This window comes from Triturus cristatus, chromosome 7, assembly GCF_964204655.1.
Source record: "Triturus cristatus chromosome 7, aTriCri1.1, whole genome shotgun sequence".
In the NCBI taxonomy this organism is placed as follows: domain Eukaryota; kingdom Metazoa; phylum Chordata; class Amphibia; order Caudata; family Salamandridae; genus Triturus; species Triturus cristatus.
In genome coordinates, this window is record NC_140590.1 from 1691973482 (window position 1) to 1691994513 (window position 21032).

General features: G+C 42.3%; 1 protein-coding gene across 1 annotated transcript in view; it reads left to right on the plus strand.

The window, feature by feature from the left end:
• C1R (complement C1r) overlaps positions 1 to 18179 on the plus strand; it is a 57926-nt gene extending 39747 nt beyond the window's left edge. The window contains exons 10-11 of the mRNA XM_085619884.1: positions 15159 to 15233; positions 16899 to 18179. Coding sequence (XP_085476010.1) covers positions 15159 to 15233; positions 16899 to 17722 — 899 coding nt within the window. The 3' untranslated portion in view covers positions 17723 to 18179. The remainder of the gene's footprint in view (positions 1 to 15158; positions 15234 to 16898) is intronic.
• The last annotated feature ends 2853 nt before the right edge of the window (positions 18180 to 21032 follow it).

Below are 21032 nucleotides of genomic sequence, written 5' to 3' on the forward strand. Positions count from 1 at the left end.
TGTTTTTTAAATGAATGTTTGTTTATTTTTGTAGATCAAAACGTGTGTGTGAGTATGGAGTATTGATTGGTTATATACCATTTTTATTCTGTAGCACCTTGAATAAAATGTTGGATTGCAGTGGAAATAGTAAACATTACCCTTTTAATGTCCAACACCTTCCTCAATTGGGTTATATTGGAGTTTAAATAGTAAGTGTCACCCTTTTAGTGTCCAACACCTTCCTCAATTGACTTAGATTAGAGTGGGAATAGTAAATGTCACCCTTTTAGTGTGCAACACCTTCTCCGAATTTGCATAGATTGGAGTAGGAATAGTAAATGTCACCCCTTTACTGTCCAAAACATTCCATAAATTGGTTTATATTGTTATAGGAAGAGTTAATGTCACCCTTTTAGTCTCCAACACCTTCCCCAAATCGTTTTAGTTTGTAGTGGAAATAGTAAATGTCACATTTTAATGCCCAACACTTTCCCCAAATTGGTTTACTTTGGAGCGAGAATAGTAAATGTCACCCCTTTAGTGTCTAACACCTTCTCCAAATGGATATAGATTGGAGTATGAATAGTAAATGTTACCCCTTTACTGTCCAACAACTTCCACAAATTGGTTTAGATTGGAGTGGTAATAGCTAATGTAGCTCCTTAAGTGTCCAAAGCAAGTCCTTGAGTGTCCAACACCTTCTCCAAAATGGTATAGATTGGAATGAGAATAGTAAATGTCACCCTTTATTGTCCAACACCTTCCGACAATTGGTATGGATTGGAGTGAGAATAGTAAATGTCACCCGCTTAGTGTCCAACGCCTTGCCCAAATTGGTTTAGATTGAATTGGAAACAGTGACTGTCGCCCCTTTGTGTCCAACACCTTCCCAACATTGGTTTAGAATGGAGTAAGAATAATAAATGTCACACCTTTAGTGTCCAACACTTGGTTTACATTGGAGTGTTATTATTTCATTTTATAATTTTAGTGTGAAATCCTTTGTACAAATTGTTTTTGTATGTGGTAGAAATAGTTTGTGTTATTTAATTAGTATTGCTGGCGTTTAGAAATATAATGTTAAAAAATAGTTGCATGTCTCTAATAATAACATTATTAATGACATATTTTCATGAATTAAAGACGTAACACGTTTTCTAATTTTTTTATGTTTTCAAAGTTTATTTAATGTATAGGTTTACATTTTTTAACATATATTTCAACTTAATATAAAGATTTTCATATAGATAGATAAATAAAACATTTGAAATTTATTTTTATTGTAACATAAAAAATGTACATCATATTTCATTAGCATTGAATTTTGTACATTGTCCGCTTTCTCCCCATTGTTTATTATTTTTTAATTTGTTTTATATACATATTTGCCACATCATTTTAACATATGTTTTGTCAGTATATATTAAATAGTTGTATGTATTTAATGCTATTATTTATTTTATACTTTATAATTCATAAAATTGTTTTTACAAAAACATCTTGACATGTTTTACAAGTTTAAGAATTGTAAACATTTTAATACACTTAATTGACATTTTTAAATATTTTCCCTATCATTTCTATGGGAAGATAGTTTCGTTTAGCGGCCTTTTTTTATGGCTACATTCTATTTTGTAGTCTATTTGTGTCATTTTAGTCAATTTTCCGTGATCCAGGTTGTGGCAAGGTTCTGCTGTTCGATGGAGCAGGTAAGTCCTTTTTAAGGTTTTTTAAGGGTTTTCAGAGTAGAAGGTTTATAGGGGGAGGTCTAGAGATTAGTTATATTGTTATTAGTGGGTATTTTGTACATTTAGGGCCTGATTACGATGCCGGTCGGAAACTAAACCTACCGACTTCTTGTTGGATTTGGTTCTGACGGACTCACGGACCGACAACACAGGCTCTCATTGAAAAAAGGGGTAGCTGCGGAAAACCTTGCACTCTGTGGTGGGCACCCCATGGTGCCTGTCACACTGTGCATGGTTCTACAGGGGGCTCCCTTGGGCTCCCCACAGCCCCCAACTGGAGACCTCAGGATGAAGGGGGAATGCTAGGGGCCCCTAAAGTCAGTTTCCACCAGCCTTTTGGAAATACCTCCATGTAAACCTGGAGGAGAGGAAACTTGTAAAATGATTGGCGGGACCATGGTGGTCCCACCAAGCATATTGTGGCCTCTGACCATCACTCCAACGCCAGGAAACAGCAGTTCCCTGGCAGACCCGGCGGTCCCGGGGCAGTTTGACCACCCAACTGCTAATGGCGCTGTCAGACTGCTGGAGCTGCGGAGGCTGGATCTGCCACCGTCGCACCAACACGAGTCTGGCTGTCCTCGGACCACCAGACTCGTAATAGGGCCCTAAGTCATATTTATTTTGTGTGGAAACTCTTATATTTTGTTTGTATCAATATTATTTGATTGTTATTTGGAAATGCGTAGTTTATGTGTTGTATTTATTTTATTTGAGGAATTGAGTTTTGTTCTTTGAGTGTTTTGTTTGTGTACATAATTTATATTTTATTTTATTATCTCAGTCTTATTTAATATTAGAGGGTTATGTAATGTTTAGATTGAATTGGAATTTAGACTGAGCAACCTCCTTCCCCCCATCATCACAGTTCACATCTGCTCACACACCTCGCAACACTCAAGATTAGCATGTTGCAAAAACAGTTGCTTCATAATTATGGTAACCATCGGACAGGCACATTAGTTTTGGTAGATAATGTTTGGTAGTGCGAAATTGTACATTTATTATGTTCAGAATATTTAGGAAAAACTCTAACAAGGATCAATGTTTCTGGTTTATGATTATTGCTTGAACAGGATCTGTGGGCCCCACCAGTTGGGTACTAAAATGCAAACGAATGTGTACACAATATGTATCCTATTGCAGCTTATAAACTTCTGTATGTTTGATTGCAAAACTTAATAAACATTATATATAAATAAAGTTTTGTTTAGATTGATGTAATAAAAGTTTATGTTTATTATTTATATTAAAAATGATTTGTGATTTTGGTTTAAAGTTTGTGACTTTTTTGTGACTTTTGTAGGTTAATAATTATTTTATAATATGCTTTTGGCTATTATTTAAAAGTAATCTACTCATTTGTTGTTTATGAAGATTTTGACTTTACATTGTAGCATGTTGTACATTCTTTTGGTTTGCTTGCTAACTTTAGGTGCAATTTGCCTAACAGATGGATCCATTCATATTTGTTGGTAGTTTTGCTCTTTTTGTAATGCTTATATAAACTTATGGAGTGTAGGTAGGTTTCTGCCTTGTGTGGATTGGAAGGCCATTGTGCCATTCTTCTGCTGCATTGTGTGTTTTGACTTCCTGTGCCAAGGTGCTGTCATAGACTTTCCACCATGGTATTTGGAATTTGGGTTGGCGTCTGTGTCAGGAGCGATGCAGTTTGTCAACCCAAGTGTCTTCGAAACAATCTATTAGGGAGCTTAGTTTTTCTTCATTTTGTTGGTAGAAAGGGCTATCTGTTAGTCAGTTGTAGTGGTTAGCTACCTCTGTGAAGGGGGCATGAGCTAGTGCAAGAGGTGTCTCCATATGTTTTGATTGAAATGATAGTAACATCCCTGTATGGCTGTGTGGGGTAATTTATTTTTTTAATGGTTTAAATCATGGCTTTTTCAAAGTCTATGCTTATTTTGTGTAGGTAGTAGTTATTTGTTTAATGTTTAATCTGGTTTAAGCGGTCATAGTAAGTGCTGCTTTTTGGCAATAGGGCATATATAAAAGGAATATTTGTATTCTGATATTCAGCATGTATTGTGTATATCTGAGTAAATGGTTTGGGACACATTATGAAGGTCCAATCCATCACCAAGGTTTGATAATAGCTTAGTTTAGTAAGTTATACATATTAGGATTTTTTTTATCATTGTCTAGGTTGGCATATAAAAGGAAAGGTGTCTCTTTATATGTCATTGTTAAATGTTCAGTTATATCTATGTCTTGATATCTTCTAGGGACAGCAGGAGTATCGCTGATGGCTTTCTTAGTTTATGCAATTAAACATTTTAAAGTGGGTATAGTTGGCTTGTGATATGTTTGGGAAATGTAGGCAGTATTTCTTTTAGGATGTTGGTTGCAGGTTCCTGGGAACCAGTGCCTGCCTCTCATGTATCCTGCAAAACCTCACTTCTATTTCTGTCACATTTGGGGTGTGGTTGTGTCCTCTTACATGAATTACATTATCATCTTTTGTAGTGGCCCTTCCATAGCATGCACTAGAATAATATTTGGTACTTTACCCATTCATATTTTCTGTTGATGCACTTTCTTGGTTGGAGGTGTAGCCCATATGGCTTAGTTACTTCTTTCCTTTCTGGGAAGCAGAGATATCTGTCTCTCTCTGTTGTTGTATCTGAAAGTAGTGTAATAGTATAAATATATCCAATTTTTTGAAGTTTATACTTTTTTTACATATAAAATTATGCATCTACTTCTATTTGTTATACTTACATGTCTGTTCTTTTCAGATTTTTAACACCATTTTGGAGCTTTTCGGTTGGGGGTGTTCTAATGTCAAGCAGGAGCTTTCTTTTCGGCAGGATAAAAAAAAGGCTGTAGTATTGGCGGTCGGGAGTCCGCCGTTAAGCCGGCGGCATCCCTACCGTTGTATTTTGACGTGACTGCTGCTGTGGTGTTCTTATAGCGACTGTGCCACAGCTGGGGAATGCTAGGCTCGTAGGAAGAGCCTGTAGCCTATCCCGCAGCCATGGCAGCACCTTCAGCACATCGGTGCACTGTGTGCTATGCATCATGTCGTGCATGGCATATACTACATGCACGATCGTGCAATGAAAGGGGGGCACTACACGTGCCCACAGGTTCATTTTTTCCATACTCCGACGCCCGGCTTCCGGTTTGGCGCCCCTTCCTACCCTTTCCCAACTTTTTCATGGTGGTGTTCCCAACATGAAAAGTTTGTCGGAAAGGCACATTGTAATCACAATGGCGGTGCTTGCCTCAGGATCAACGCCATTCGTTATCATCATCCCGACCGCCGCACTGTCGGGAACCAAGATCCTGGGGTTGCGGCGGTGTTGTGTCGGGATGGTGTCAGTCCGACCACCTGAATCCAGGCTGTTTTTAGAGTATTTAGTTGATAAAATGAGTCTGCCTTTTATGTTTTTGATTTATTTGTTTTTTCTGAATTTATTGCTTAGGGTTGTTTATAGTAGATTTTATTGGTTTGCTTAGTTTTATTTAGATTTGTTTTTATCAGTTATGTCCTTTAACGGTAAACGCTAATTTAGGTTTTATTTATAATTTTTGATATGTAGTTTGATTACTCTAGTTGATATTGTGTGAATTAATATTTTTTATATATTATATGTTTATTAAAGTTGGCGATATTTTTGTTTCCGATAATTTAGTTTTCAATATAAGTAAAAATATACATTTTGAACAACAATCTTGGTCAAATTAATTTCAATGTTGACTATATAAAGTTTTTTCCTTGGTGCAGCAACTACTGCAGTTAAGCAGAAGGCTTGAGCACCCATCTGATCACCCTTGAAATCTACTGTTTCTTAGACATTCATTCACTCTGCTAATCAGAGAAGACCTCTGGCTCTTTCAAGGTTGTCTTGTCAAGGTAGCAGAAGATCGCTTACTGCTTTCTGGTGAACTGAAGCAAAATTAGAAAATTGATGTCCAGACTAAGGGGCATTGACAAGGTATCACTGACAGAGAGTAGGGGAGATAGATGTCTTAGGAGTGTTCAAGTATCACTGAGAGAGATTAAGTAGATAGATGATGCAGTAGTGTTCACGTATCACCAAGCAGCAGCTGCTAGACATCCTGCATCTCCTTGTATGCCAGTGATGGGTATTTCAGACCAGAACTGCCGGTACCCCTTCACCTGTTGTTGTGTGATAGCAGATTTAGCAATTTATCATTTATTTTGTTTTCAGACATTGACTGCAGTCTCTAACTTGGGTAGCAAGTGGACTAATCCTCGGCGCCGAAAGTAGATCACTGTGCACACAGAAAAGAGCATGATCATTATTTAGGATCCATGTTGGAATGTTGAATAGTTCAGTTTGGCCGTGCGCTATTTGTGCAGCTGCTTCATTTTCAGTTATGTGCTACAGCTGTTGCATACGTGTAAAGCAGCTGTGTTGATCAGTGGTGGGGCTCTCAAGCTCTCGAAATATGTGATTGTCAAGCCTACATTTCTGCCATCGTTTTCTGCCTGCTGTTCATTTTTAATGGTGGTGGAAAATAATTTAGCTCAACATCTCTCTGGACATCACTGGCCTAATGGCTTTAACTGGACATCTTATGCAACCCTGTTAAAAGTGGCAAAATGGTTAAAAAAACAATTTTTCAAACTGGCTACATATGAAATTCAATTTTTGATAAAATTACTGGTATTGCACATTTATAAAAGGAGAGTTTTCTCTTTATAAACCATTTTATTGTTGTTTATTCTTGAGCTTTCAATATGCAACCACTGTATTCCTCATATCTACGGCACAAAGCATTGCTTCTTCAAATGTAAAGCATTACCACGCTGGAAAATTCTGCATCATGTAGCCAATGCCTTCTATTTCATGATTTTACGATGCATTGAGGTCCCCATTTCACAAAGGCAACTTACACGTTTGAGTACATTTACATTTTTTTTTTTTTTTGTCCTCATAAGCCATTACCTGTACCCAGAGCCATATTTAATTACTCTGCGGCCCCCCTTTTGATTGATTGGCAGCAGCAAAAGAGCTCTGATCTAAATGGATGCGCAATACAGAGAACCTCACGTATTAGGTCTGTTCAGTTCTTCTATCTGAAACAAAACCCCAGGCACACGTATATGGGTAAATATTCTAGTTAACAAAGTCTGTAATGACACAAGTATATCATAGAAGGTCCATTCAAGATTTATAGAAGTTCTTCAATTTGTTTAATCTTAGTCATTGATAGGCACAACCAGCCAACACGTGTTTCATCACACTGGGAAGTATCCTCTGACTTCTTCAGGGCTGTAATGTAACACGTGGGAATATTTTCATGAATCGCCTAGCCTGTGATAATTCTGACCCGGCCGATCTGGGTAGTGATTAAAAAGAGCAGATATTCTTAGCCAATCCAAGGGTAAGTAAAAGGGAGACTCCAAGATGGTGGAGATCCTGGAACGAAAGTGCCCATGTACAGGTAGAGCGGCGGGTGCGCCTTCAAAAGTACCAAGGGACGTAGATCCTAAATTAAAAAGCAGCGGTGACAAAGGACATCCCTGCTTTGTCCCGCTCTGTATTACTACGGCGGCAGAAAGATTTCCATTTACCAAGATTCTGGCTGTTGGTGTTTGATATATCGATGAAATTGCCCTACAAAACTTTTTGCCCAGATTGCAACTTTTTAGTACACAAGCTAAATAGACCCAATTAACCTGATCGAACGCCTTCATGTCATCAAGTGTGATAATGGCCATTGGTAATTTATGCAATGTTGCTAAATCTATGGCTCGATCAGATTGTATGTTAGATCTTGGATGCCCCTCCCTCTGATGAAACCTTTTTGATCTTCGTGTAATAGACCGCCTATAACGCCATTTAACCTCTCTGCTAAAATCTTGGCAAAGATTTTATAATCCAGATTAAGCAGAGAGATTGGTCTGTATGAATCACACAGACTAGGTGACTTAGATGGTTTTAAAATCAAAGCAACAGTGGCTTCATTCCAGGAGGGGGGCACACTCCCTACTTTTTCAAAAATGTGGGAAAATAGCTTATCCATCACATGGACAAGAATCTCCACCAGAGATTTGAACAGCTCAGCCGCCAGACCATCTGGTCCCGGTGCCTTGCCCTTTTTCCCTGACTCATTCATTTCATTTCATAAAACTTTATTCGGTTTTATAATGTAAAAACCATAAAAGTCACAATAAATATACACATCCCATAAAGATATACATTAAAAAAGTTTAGAATTCACAACCTTGAAACAAGAAGAATCACTGGGAAAATATGACAGGTGTGGTAAGCAAGTTTCATTGCATCAAAAGGAGAACACACTAGAAACATACTTTAAAACTATGAGTACCTCCTCCCCCTAGAGTGACTAATATTCCAAGCAGGCCCTGGTTCTCACCAGCGATTTCAGGTAACCTACAATAAAAATTATACAGTCTGGTTTCAGCAGCTGCAAATACAAAAGTGTTGGGCGAACCTGGTTAAAATCAAGCCTTTTGAGAAGGGGAGTATAAAATGTCTCCGGGGTACTTCATAGAATTTGCAGAGGAACATGAAGTGTAACAGATCCCGGGGAGACAGGTTGTCGCAGCCACAGGGTGCTAACACCTGACCTCTGCTACTCCCTTTCGGGACGGCAATTAAAAGATTAAAAAAATCAAGACGAAACCTAGACAATAAAAACCGCTCATATGCGGTCAGTGTTCCCAAAAGGTATGGCTCTGTCAGTGGGTGGGTTTTTAGGGTAAAAAATTTACGGACGCTTGGTTTACATAGTTCCTGTTCATCCCTTTCAAATTTCCTTGTGCAAATGAATGCTTTTTTGACCAATTCAACATCCTTTTTTGTTATGGTTGAGGGTTTTAGAAAGAGTTCTGGGCGACCCAACTCAGAGAGGCGACCTTTAACATACTTCAGCCAGGGAATTCTGGACATATGTTCCAAGGACATACAGTCCATTAGGATCTGCTGAGTAAGTTTTAGTTCTTTGTTTGGCCAGCACTTAAGCCAAAACACTAAAGGGTGCAAAGCAAGAGTATCACACAGAAAAGGGGCCCCCAGTTCTTTGTGGGCTATCAGATTTGATAAGCTAGTTGGCATTCCCAGCAGACGCTTTAGAAAGTTGTTCTCTGCCACCTGTAGCGCGTCTGCAGTGGTATACCCCCTCACTTCACTACCATAACATGCAGTTGACACGCCCCTTGCCTGGTAAATTTTCAGCATAGCTGCAATTGGGCGCTTGCCCATCTTAGCAGCAAAGCTGAAAATAGCGGCAGTTATTCATGTGACCTCCCCCCTTTTCCTTGTGATAAGGGGCCCCCACTTCAGGCAATCATCCAACACGACCCCCAGATACGAAAAAACTGACGTTGTGGGGACCTTTGCAGAGCCCACAAAGAAAAAAAACTTTTTCGTTGGATGGGCTCCTACTTGCATGATATAGGATTTTGCATTATTGATCACTAGATCTCGAGACCCCATAAAGTTCAGGAAAGCATCTAATAAGGATTGAAGTCCTCTAGTGGTTCTCGCTATCAAGACGGCGTCATCCGCATATAGGAGGACGGGGAGACCCCGGCGACCCACATGCGGAAAATCAGCCCCCGTAGATACCAGGGCTCCCTCAAGATCGTTAATATATAGGTTGAACAGGAAGGGGGCCAAAATACAGCCCTGCCTAACCCCTCTTTCAATGTTAAATTCCCTAGAAACCCGGAGATCCTGTGCATATCTAATATTTGCCTTAGTGTCCCGATGCCGATCCATTAGAAAGTCCACGATAGGGGCCTCCACCTCCCTGGCCCTCATGGACTACCACAGTTTGATTCGGTTTACACAGTCAAATGCGGACGATAGGTCCATGAAGGCCATGTAGATCATACCTGGGCGGGCCATCGTGTACTTACCAAGAATCAAGTACTGGTTTAGACATTGGGTCACCGTGGATCTCCCCGCACGAAACCCATATTGGGTATCAGCGATGATATTGCGCTCCTCTGCCCACAAAGATAATCTTTGCAGTAATACCCCTCCCACCACCTTGGTTACAGAGTCGATGAGAGAGATTGGCCGATAACAGTGCGTACTGTTTCGGTCCCCCTTTTTGAACACTGGCACAATGGTAGATATGACCCATGATTCGGGGCTACCGTCCCTGGCCGCTGCATTCAATACAGCCACCAGGATCAGGGCCTAGAAGGAAGGATCTGATTTAAATAGGTCCGGCGGAATTCCGTTCGGGCCGGGAGCCTTGTTACTGGTTAAGCCCGCAATTCCCGCCTCTACCTCTGACATCTCAAAGACCAAATGGTCAGTATTTCTTGTCCGAGGAGACTGGTCGTGGTAACCCATAGAACCCTTAAACATTGATTGGAAGTGGGCCTCCCATTCCTCTTCCATGATGTTGGAGCTTAGGGTATTACTTGTATCATCAGAGAACAAGGGTCTGTTGATGATGCCCCAGAACCGTGTACCGTTCCTTAGTGTGCTGAACTCCAGCATCTCCCTCCATGTCTCCTCCTTCAATGCTCTCTTGCGGGTGGATAGGGCCTGCTTATATCCTGTACGACAGGCCCGTATGTGTGGGGGGTTTCTCGGGACTACTTTCAGGGCCTCCTTTAACTTGCGTGCTGCCTGAGAACAGGAAGAATCAAACCATCCTGGGTTTGAGTTAAATACCTTACAGGTTGGAGCCCTCAAAAGTTCCCCTACTTTACGTGATATGGAACTGAATGCCCTGAGAACATTCCTTGGCAGACTCTCCGGTTGGGCACAAAGGGCAAGTTCAGCTACACATGATGCTCTCACCTCCCTGTAGAAAGAATCTGGATCAATCTGGGATCATTTAAGACGGCGCCCACCGTCCGTGGGTCTCATAATTCCTTTTACCCTGCCCCTGGGTTTGCTGGATAGAAATACACCACAGAGATATACTCAGAGAGGATTGTGATCGCTGTAACCAGTATCCTTGATGGTAAACCTCCGAAAGAGGGACTGAGATGGAGAAGAGACTAGAATGTGGTCTATAAAAGACCCAGTTCCTCTTCCTTTGAAGGTGGGAGTAAGATTCTTACTATTTGGGGCAGAGAGGGACATCAACGTCAGCAGGTCAAATTCGTTGGACTAGATTGTTTAATTCATCCCCCTGTGGTGAATGTTCAAAATGAAACCCCCTCATTCTGTGGCATCCCATGTCAGACATATTCGTGGTCTTTCGGTCGCCACAGGGGTGTATGTTAAAATCTCCCAACACCATCATTGGGTGTAAGCTGAGATTACATAACTTCCTTAGGTGGTGACTCAGCTGGATAATATTACCTTCCCCCTTTTTGCTGTTTGGTGGGTTATAAAAATTAATCAGGGTCATTTTATTATTCCCTTTCTTGATTGTGATGGCCTGTAGGCCATGGCCAAAAGGGGGGCAAGCTACACTCCTGGTCCCGGTTTGGCTGTGGCAACAATGCGGCAAAGGCTGGCTTGCTTCCCAGATTCAATGGAGGGCGAAAACAATTTCAAAGGGCGTCCCTGACTCAATTGCCTTTTTAATTTCACTGGGGCTTATCAATCTGTTTAGATTACTAGACATCTCCTGATTGATTTTATTTAGAGGATATTGATCAAACCAAGCCTCTATCATCTTGTCTTGTGGGATTAGATCTTCTCTGTAACCTTTTCAAAGTGCTTATGAAAAGCTTCTTCGATGTCTGTGGGGCTCTGAAGTAGCTTTCCAGAGGTATCACAAACTACTTCTTTTATGTTGTTTTTCACTAATTCCTGTTTTGTCTTCCAGGCTAGGAGCTTCCCACAGCCTTCCCTGTACTCAAAATGAGCCAGCTTACTAGCATCCCACCTTTTCCTTAGCCTTATCTAACACCCCTGTCAGTTCTATATTACAGGATAACAAGTTCTCACGGGTGTCCTCAAGCGCTGTATCCCCCTGAACGATGAGCTCATGCTCTAGCTTCTGAATTTTGGCCTCTATCTCTTCCACCTCGGCCCTATATTTCCTCTGCCTAGCAATTTGGATTGATGTTATATAACCTCTCAGAAAAGCTTTATAAGCATACCATACCATTTCTATTGAGGTGCCCTCCAAATTGACCAGGAAGAAGTCCTCTGTTTCAATTGCTAGTTGCTCAATTGCTTCTTCCTCTAGCAAGATGGTTCGATCTAAGGTCCATCTTCTGTTGGCTAATTTAGTTGGGAGTTTCAAGGCTAACGTTACTGCCGAGTGATCAGACAGGTGCCCCCCTAGATGCTTCTTTTCTTTCACCCATCTCCTCAGCTCCATACTAATTAAAAATAAATTTAACCTGGACTTGTGTCCATACTTTTTGTTATGAAAGGTGTGCCCTCTCCTACTCCCCATCCTGTCCCTCCATATATCTATCCAACCCAGCTGTTTCATTGCGTTTTTTAAAGAGGATCTCATTTTACAGTTCTGTGCTGATCTGTTCTTATAAGTTTTGTCCATCAGAGGGTCTAAGACCAGGTTAAAATCACCTGCCAATATTAAAGGATCACGGAAGATCAATAACTCAGCAAATAACTCCCTTAGCGGTACTGGGCCATCCAGGTTAGGTCCGTAATAACCTGCACTGTAAATTTGTACACATGAAACCTAATGTTGACTATGGCCCATCTGCCAATCTTATCAACTTTAAAGCCTTCTACTGATAAGCCAGAATTTATTTTAATAACTATAGCTACTCCCTTTGTTGTTGTCTGTTGTGCAGTACAGATAACATCCTGAATCCAACTTTTAGTTTTACACAGACTCCTTATCTCGTTCTCTGTTAAGTGTGTTTCCTGGAGAATAAGGATCTGTTCAGAGTCTCTTTTAAATATTGGAAAATTCTCTCCATCCTATGTTTTACCCTCAACCCATTTAAGTTCCAAGACAGAGCCCTCAAATATAGTGCCGGATCAGCTGCAACTTGCATCATTTCTCAATGTATGGGTGATATATTGCTTAAAGGGTCTATTTTGGCGAATCAGACTTTTTTTTGCTTTTTTTCCCCTATGCTCCCCACCCCGTGACCAACCCTTTTCCCCCATTGCCCCCCCTTGTGCTCCCCTGGAGAACCCCCACTCTTTCTCTTATGGCCCTACCCTGGCCTTTGAGGCTTCCCTCTCGGGGTCCAGGGCGGTTAAGGTGTCTGTAGCTCATTAGGAGAGTACGTTTACACTATTGAATAAGTTTACTAATTTTTGCTATTCACAAACTCTGAGTGCATGTTACTACTGAAAAAACAAAACAACAGTGAGTCCAGTACTAAACATGGCCAGCCATTGGTACTGCAACACCCTCCCATAAAAATAATGTTAGATACAATTTAAAAAAATATTTAAACTGAGCTCACTGGCTGTATTCACTCCTCAAACCTTAGCCCATACCTGTTGAATTATATTGGGAAACCAACAGCCAGAGCCGGACACTGTTGAAGGTAGAGGGCCAAGGAGTGACTGTTCGGCACAACATAACCTGGCTTTCCCTTGCAAATGCTTCAATGGAAACTTCTATCTTACTATCAATCTGCATACCATTTGCTCAGGTTCTACACACTAAGCTTATAAAATGTCAGGCGGCTCCCACACTGCAGGTAACTGAGTGTAGCCAGTGAAGACAAAAACACTCAAAAAAGACCACATGCTCTGATTGAATATGCTTTATTAAAAGGATAGAATGTTTTAAAGACAGCTTGATAATAAAGTTAGAAAGGAAATCATATATAGTGGTCTCTACATCGAAGAAGTAAACTTGCTCACTCCACTCGTCAATCAGATAGACTCGTTCACATGCCCTTAGAGAAAAGCGTCAGGCCAAATCACAATACTCTTCAAATCCAATCAGAGAACTGTTTAGATCCCTCCAGTCTTTAATTTAATCTTGTTTTCTTTCATCACAAATCCGTGCAGATCAAAACATATTGTGATGATATAGCAAATTATTTAGTGATACAGATGCAAAAACTCTCTTATTCCACCTTCCATCTCTTGTTCTCAAGTGTTGCCGTACCATAGCTGCGGCTTGAAAAGCTTGCACTGCCTCACATCAAAAAAGAGGATTAGATTTAAGTTATGCCTCATGCATAGAGTCTGTTCTGACATGGAATCCTCTAACCTATCAGCTTGCTTCTGCAAGCACAGCCCAACAAGGAGCTTACACTCTCCAAACAAACTTTACTCTTTTTAATTCCCAAAATTCAAAGCTCAAGTGCTAAAAGTAGGGCATTTGCTGTCCGCGCCTCTAAGCCATTTGCTGTCTGCGACTATAAGCCCTGAAATGCATTGCCAGAAGTCTGAAGGGGTATTATATCTTGGTCAAATCAGCGACATGATGACTGTATATGCCTGAACGCATTGCACTTTGTATGTCTTCTTCTTCTTGGTTTATATTTGTGCACTGACTCAAGCAAGCAAGTATTGAATTGGAGGCAAATGTACATTGGCTTGATTGTTCATTGAAACACAGGCAGGAGTGCCTTAATTCACATCCACAAATTATACACAATGGTTCCATAGGGAAACAAATACTTTCAATCACAATGAATCAAGAATCACAGCATATATAAATCAATCGGATAATCAATATCAACCAAAATTATACAATTTTAAATATAGCAATTTATTCTTTGTATTTTGAATAAGGATAAACAAAGTCCGAAAAATTAAGAAAAATAAAGCTAAGGCTGTATATACAAATGCAAATAATTACAGTATATGTACGTATTTACACAATATAACAAAAATTGTATGTACAATATCGCATACCTATGAGGAAATTAAGGACTTCTTCAAAATAAGGAATTTTGTACATACACTGCGTCGTTTTGTAAATATATTGTATATACAGCCTTAGCTTTATTTTTCTTAATTTTTCGGACTTTGTTTATCCTTATTCAAAATACAAAGAATAAATTGCTATATTTAAAATTGTATACTTTTGGTTGATATTGATTATCCGATTGATTTATATATGCTGTGATTCTTGATTCATTGTGATTGAAAGTATTTGTTTCCCTATGGAACCATTGTGTATAATTTGTTGATGAGGCCCAGGTTCCTTGGGTTATAGGGTTACCCCTGTTTCTTTAACTTTTTTTTTATTTTATTTTTTTAATTCACATCCAGTCACAGATAGCTCAGAACCAAAACACAGATAGATCTCACCTCATCACATGAGGGTATGAGCTAATGCAGAGACATATGCACGGACAGACATACTAGTGTACATTGGCTTAGTGATAAGAGTGCGGTCATCGACTTTTAGGTGCAGTCAGTGAAAGGATTAAACCAGTTCATGGAGAAAGATTAATGAAAATTCATACCATGGATCCTTTCACTGTCTGAATACCATTTGCTCAGGTGTTGAACTCTGGCTATGCTCTGGGGTCTGTCTGTTTCTCCATAATGTTTAACATTCATCTCTCCCACTGGCATCCTCTCCTTTCCACAGGCCCATATACCTGCACTGCAGAGCGTCGCTGGGAGGACAGCCATGGCTCTGAGGGCATCCCGCAGTGTCTACCAGGTGAGTGTTAACGTAAGGTGAGGGGATATTAGTTAACACTGAGTATGAGGAGCTGAGAAATGCATTGTGCATCTACACAATGGGGACTTGGAAACACATCCCCACCACACTCATCCATATTTTGTATTTAGGGAAGGGGTAAATATTCACCGCTTTAAAAAATGATACATGAGAATTCAGTAGCAGCCCACCTTCCAGCTGAGAAACCAGCTTGTCCTTCAATCGCCCACTGGTTTCCTTACCTCTTACCATGTACAGTGGTCCTCCACCACTCAGCTAGGTTCCTGCGCTACAAAAAACCACACATACAAAATATGCATAAAACATGCATCCTATCAAAGAAACAAGGGTTCTCAATCCATGCACTCTGGATCTGAAAAAGTAGGCCTGTGTCAATCAGGACTGCTCCAACACTGCTCCAAATCAGGAAAGAGCTGAGGACACACTTTTCCAAAGAACTTTACATCACTATTAGTAACATTCCACCTCCACTTTCAGAACCCGACTTCTTATTTATTCACTCATTGACTGCATCCTTGCTTTTGACCCCGCTCCACACTCCGCAGCCTTTTGACTTTGCTTGTGTTGTACAGATATTGGATACTTACAGAAATACGTACATCACAGTGGCCTTAATGCCAGTGCACAGTGAAAGGAGGGGGGTGACAGAAACAATAACAGAAACTGAATTTTAAAAAAGCCCTCTAAGAGGCAAGGACAGAATTGAGTTATTGACTGTCGAGGGAAATAAGAGGTTGAGTAGGCTCCATAGTGATGAGGGGCCCGATTCACAGAACTAACTTAAGACAAAATTCTAAACTTACTACCATTTTGGTATTCACAGAAGGCACTTACTCATTTCGGTATTCACAGAAGTTAGGAGACCTCACTTTACGACTCCTAAATGCCTTCTGTGAATACCGAAAGTCTTAAAGTTAGGATTTTTCTCAGTTTAGGAGTAGTAAAGTTAGAAGTCCTAACTTTACTACTCCTAAACTGAGAAAAATCCAAACTTTAAGACTTTCGGTATTCACAGAAGGCATTTAGGAGTCCTAAAGTTAGGAGTCCTAACTTTACTACTCCTAAACTGAGAAAAATCCTAACTTTAAGACTTTCGGTATTCACAGAAGGCATTTAGGAGTCTTAAAGTTAGGAGTCCTAACTTTACTACTCCTAAACTGAGAAAAATCCTAACTTTAAGACTTTCTGTATTCACAGAAGGAATTTAGGAGTCCTAAAGTTAGGACTCCTAACTTCTGTGAATACCGAAATGAGTAAGTGCCTTCTGTGAATACCAAAATGAGTAAGTGCCTTCTGTGAATACCAAAATAGTAGTAAGTTTAGGATTTTGTCTTAAGTTAGTTCTGTGAATCGGGCCCGGAGATTGTAAGTCCTTGAATGAGTTGTGTAGGAATGTGCGAAAAGAGAGAGAGAGGCAAAGTGAGACAGAGCAAGAGAGAGCATGAGATTGAAAGAGAGACAGAAACAGGGAGAAAGGAAGCAGAACGTTTGAGAATATATATTGAGGAGATGTAATGTTTTACATTTTTGAGTTGTGCACATTCCACCAGCCTGAATCCTGTCTGGGTGATGAGAGAAGACAGATATACTGGAACAGACTGGAAGGGAGCTGGGAAAGATAATGTATTTCTCCTTATTTTATAGTGTGTGGGAACCCGAAGCACCCTGTGGAGCACACCGGGAAAATTATTGGCGGGGACAAAGCAAAGGCTGGAAATTTTCCTTGGCAGGTATATCTGACCACAAAAGGCCCAAGTGCTGGTGCATTGATCAGCGACCGCTGGATTCTCACCGCTGCTCATGTGCTAGTCTTCAAAAGGGACAATGATAAAGAGAAAGAAGTGAGCGATGTGACTGATGTGAACGTCTTCATGGGCGATATTGATGTGTACAAGCAGATTAATCTGGGCCCATACCCTGTAGAAAGCGTATTCTTTCACCCTAAATTTATCCCTGAACAGTACAACTTTGATAATGATATTGCCCTAATCAAGCTGAGCAAAAGTGTGACCATGAGTGCTGACATCATGCCCATCTGTCTGCCCTGGAAGAACAACAGCCAGGCCTTTTATGAAGGGGAACACATGGGCTATGTCAGTGGATTTGGTACCACTGAGAACAACACACTACCTAGCCACCTAAGATATGTCAAACTTCCAGTAGCTAGGAATGACAAGTGCAAGGATTTTCTCAAAGGGAAGAAAGTAGACGGTCAACCCCCGGTGTTCTCTGACAACATGTTCTGTGCAGGCTTCCCACCGGATGGGAGGAAGAAGAATAAGGACTCGTGCCAGGGTGACAGCGGAGGAGCCTTCACTGTCTCAGACCAGGGAGCAGAACGTTGGGTCGCCACAGGGATTGTGTCCTGGGGTATCGAATGCGGCCGTGGCTACGGCTTCTATACCAAGGTTAACAACTACAAGCACTGGATTGAGGAGGTGATGAAGGGGGAACCTCCAGTCCTCTGATTCCACTGACAGAGTTGAAGCCAACCCAAGAGGAAGTGGGGGCATCTCCGTCAGCTCGTTCCACCCTCTTTCTGGCTCTCTGTGCCAAGTCATATCTCATTCCATGTCTGGAACAGAGGCTATGCCTGGTGCTCCTGCGCTCTTCACGAGGCAAGGAAGTCATCCTAACATTTTCAGTACCTGTTTCTGCTTAAAAAAAATCTGACATTAATTTTAAGAAAGGGAAAACTCCAAAAATTGTGCTGAAGCCTTGCAGCCAGGTACTAACTTGCTTCATAGTTCTGCACCTTCAGATCCCTCATTCCAGCTGCAAGGAAAGTTCTTAAGCAAAGATTTATGGGGGCTTGACAGTCTTCTTTGTTGCCTGCCCTTGCTTGACAGTCTTTGTGTTGACTATTCTTGCCTTAAGCTAACATCCCAGTTGCTATTCCAACAATAAAAAATACAAATACTGAAATATGTGGTTTGTTGTCACTCATTTATCCACCAGGAGGTAATGTTGGCTTCCTCAGTTGAGCTTGACTGTGTCTCAATCAATTGCAGTAAGCTTTCAAATGTGGACTCTTCAGTGACCTCACCAACTCTGTCACTATTTACAAAGTGCTTTAATGCTGTGCTTGCCCTAGGTCAGTAGGTGCACAAGACCAGCTTCGGATAAGGCAAAAGAAGACACTCAGAACAAAGTACGCGTTATTAGGTGAGAGAATATATGATGAGTATATGATCATGGGAGAAGTGGCACTGTGCATTGATTTTATGTAACTATGTACAAGCAGACTGTTGTTTTTAATGCTTCCGATATTTGTACATGCCAAAAAAAGCCCCCAAAACAAGTTTGTCTTGTATGTATTAGTGATTTCGCTCGATCTTCTCTGGTAGGCCCATGGACTTCAGTTAGAGGTAGCAGTTGCTCCCCCAGGCTTGCTTTTCATCCCTGGCTCTTTACTTGTACTTTCGTTTTCAGGGGTCAAGAGGCATTGTTAAAAAGCATTGGCATAGCCAATAGGTCTCGCCTTGGGACCTTATAAGTATTTAGGGGCATATTATCAAGACAGGCGATAAAATTATCGCCGCTTTAGCGGCAGAAAACTGCCTCTAAAACGGCGATAATGGGCTTGATAATATGCTCTATGGAATTCCAATTGAAGTCCATGTTAGATGTGAAGGACATCTAAACTCAGCTGCAATTGGAATTCCATAGAGCATATTATCAAGCCATTATCGCCGTTTTAGCGGCAGTGCCGCGATCGCGATGCACTTAATGACCCGTGAAAGACAGATGGCGGCTGTGCACGCTCGCGTGAACGCAAACACTAGGCCAGCCAAAGCGTGGGGTAGCACTTTGAAAACCCACCTACTAAGGTGCCGATTCCGATCCTGGAAAAACCGGGTACGAACCGTCGGTCGGAGCGTTTTCTCCGTCCGACTCGTACCCGGGAAAAAAACATTACAAACATGCAAGTACGATTCGCACGGAAACACCATTTCCGTACAAATTGTAAAAAACACCGACCGTCGAAAATATACATACAAATGTGATCCGGGAAAGCGCCGACGTGACGTCGGGACGCATTCAGGCTGCGTTTCACGAACCAGGAAGTACGATTCGATCCGACAGCAGTCCGGACGGCATTATTTTTACGGCACCCAAAAAGTGCCGGAAAAGCGAAGTACGCCGCGATGCGAGCGGAATTGGGGGCCCGGTACGCGCCGTACCCCCCCAGCCCCCCGTATGTATGCGCCGTCCCTCCCCTAGCCCCCCGTATGTACGCGCCGTCCCCCCAGCCCCCCTCCGTGTATGTCCGGTGCAGACCCCCACCCCGTATGTACGGTGCGGACCCCCACCCCCGAATGTACGGAGCGTACCCCCACCCCCGTATGTACGGCGCGGACCCCCACCCCACCCCCGAATGTACGGAGCGTACCCCCACCCCGTATGTACGGTGCGGACCCCCACCCCACGCCCGAATGTACGGAGCATACCCCCACCCCCGTATGTACGGTGCAGACCCCCACCCCTGAATGTACGGAGCGTACCCCCACCCCGTATGTACAGCGCGGACCCCCAGCGCGTAGCGCTGGGGGTCCGCACCGTACATATGGGGGTGGGGGTACGCTCCGTACATTCGAGGGTGGGGTGGGGGTCCGCACCGTACATACGGGGGTGGGGGTACGCTCCGTACATTCGGGGGTGGGGGTCCGCACCGTACATACGGGGGTGGGGGTTCGCGCCGTACATACGGGGGTGGGGGTACGCTCTGTACATTCGGGGGTGGGGTGGGGGTCCGCACCGTATATACGGGGGTGGGGGTCCGCGCCGTACATACGGGGGTGGGGGTCCGCACCGGACATACACGCAGGGGGGCTGGGGGGGACGGCGCCTACATACGGGGGGCTGGGGGGGACGGCGCGTACATACGGGGGGCTGGAGGGGGGGACGGCGCGTCCATCCGCGGGGGGGTGAGGGGGACGGCGCGTACATACGGGGGACTGGGGGGGACGGCGCGTCCATCTGTGGGGGGGCTGGGGGGGACGGCGCGTACATACGGGGGCTGGGGGGGACGCCGCGTATGCGGGCACATGTCTCCATGGTTGCTATGGAGGTTCGCTCCGTGTGGTGTTTTTTCCATACGGTTGTACAATCGGACGGACGGGATGGATCGTACTTGCGCGCTCGGACTTCATTTTTCCGATTCGTACGTAAAATCGTCCGGGGACGTGTCAGACACTTTTTCTGACCCGACGACGTGTGGCTCAGGCTAGACCTAAAAATGAAAAGCAACCAAAGTTTTTAGAGCATGGCTAATTTCTTTTCTTTTAATTTACATGATGCCTGTCCTGCTTCTCCACAGCAGCAAAAAAGAGAACTGAAGCATTACGTTGGGGATAGGAGAATACCCTATGATTTTATTAATGGTTAAAAGATCACTTCCGCTACTTGCTTTGAGGTGAATTAACTTCATCAGGAAAAACTCCTCACTCGAAATTTCTGAATTTTGTGATCCACCTTATTAAATCTGAAGGATTCAAATTCTGAGGTGGTTCCCATTCAAGCACTCTGGGTCCTGAAAACTATTGACAATGACGAGTACCATTGAGGTAGCTTCTACATCTCATGTTGCCTCCTGTCTTCCTAGGTGAACCCTCAAAAACATAGGCCCTATCTACACAATATGATCTCGCATCTCACTCCTATGTTTGTATTCTCCCCATAAATATTGGTCAAGTGATGCCTTTACTCAGACATTTGAAATCCACCAATCTGACAGTTGGCAGTGTTCTTTGCAGGGTAATACACTTTTTCCATCAT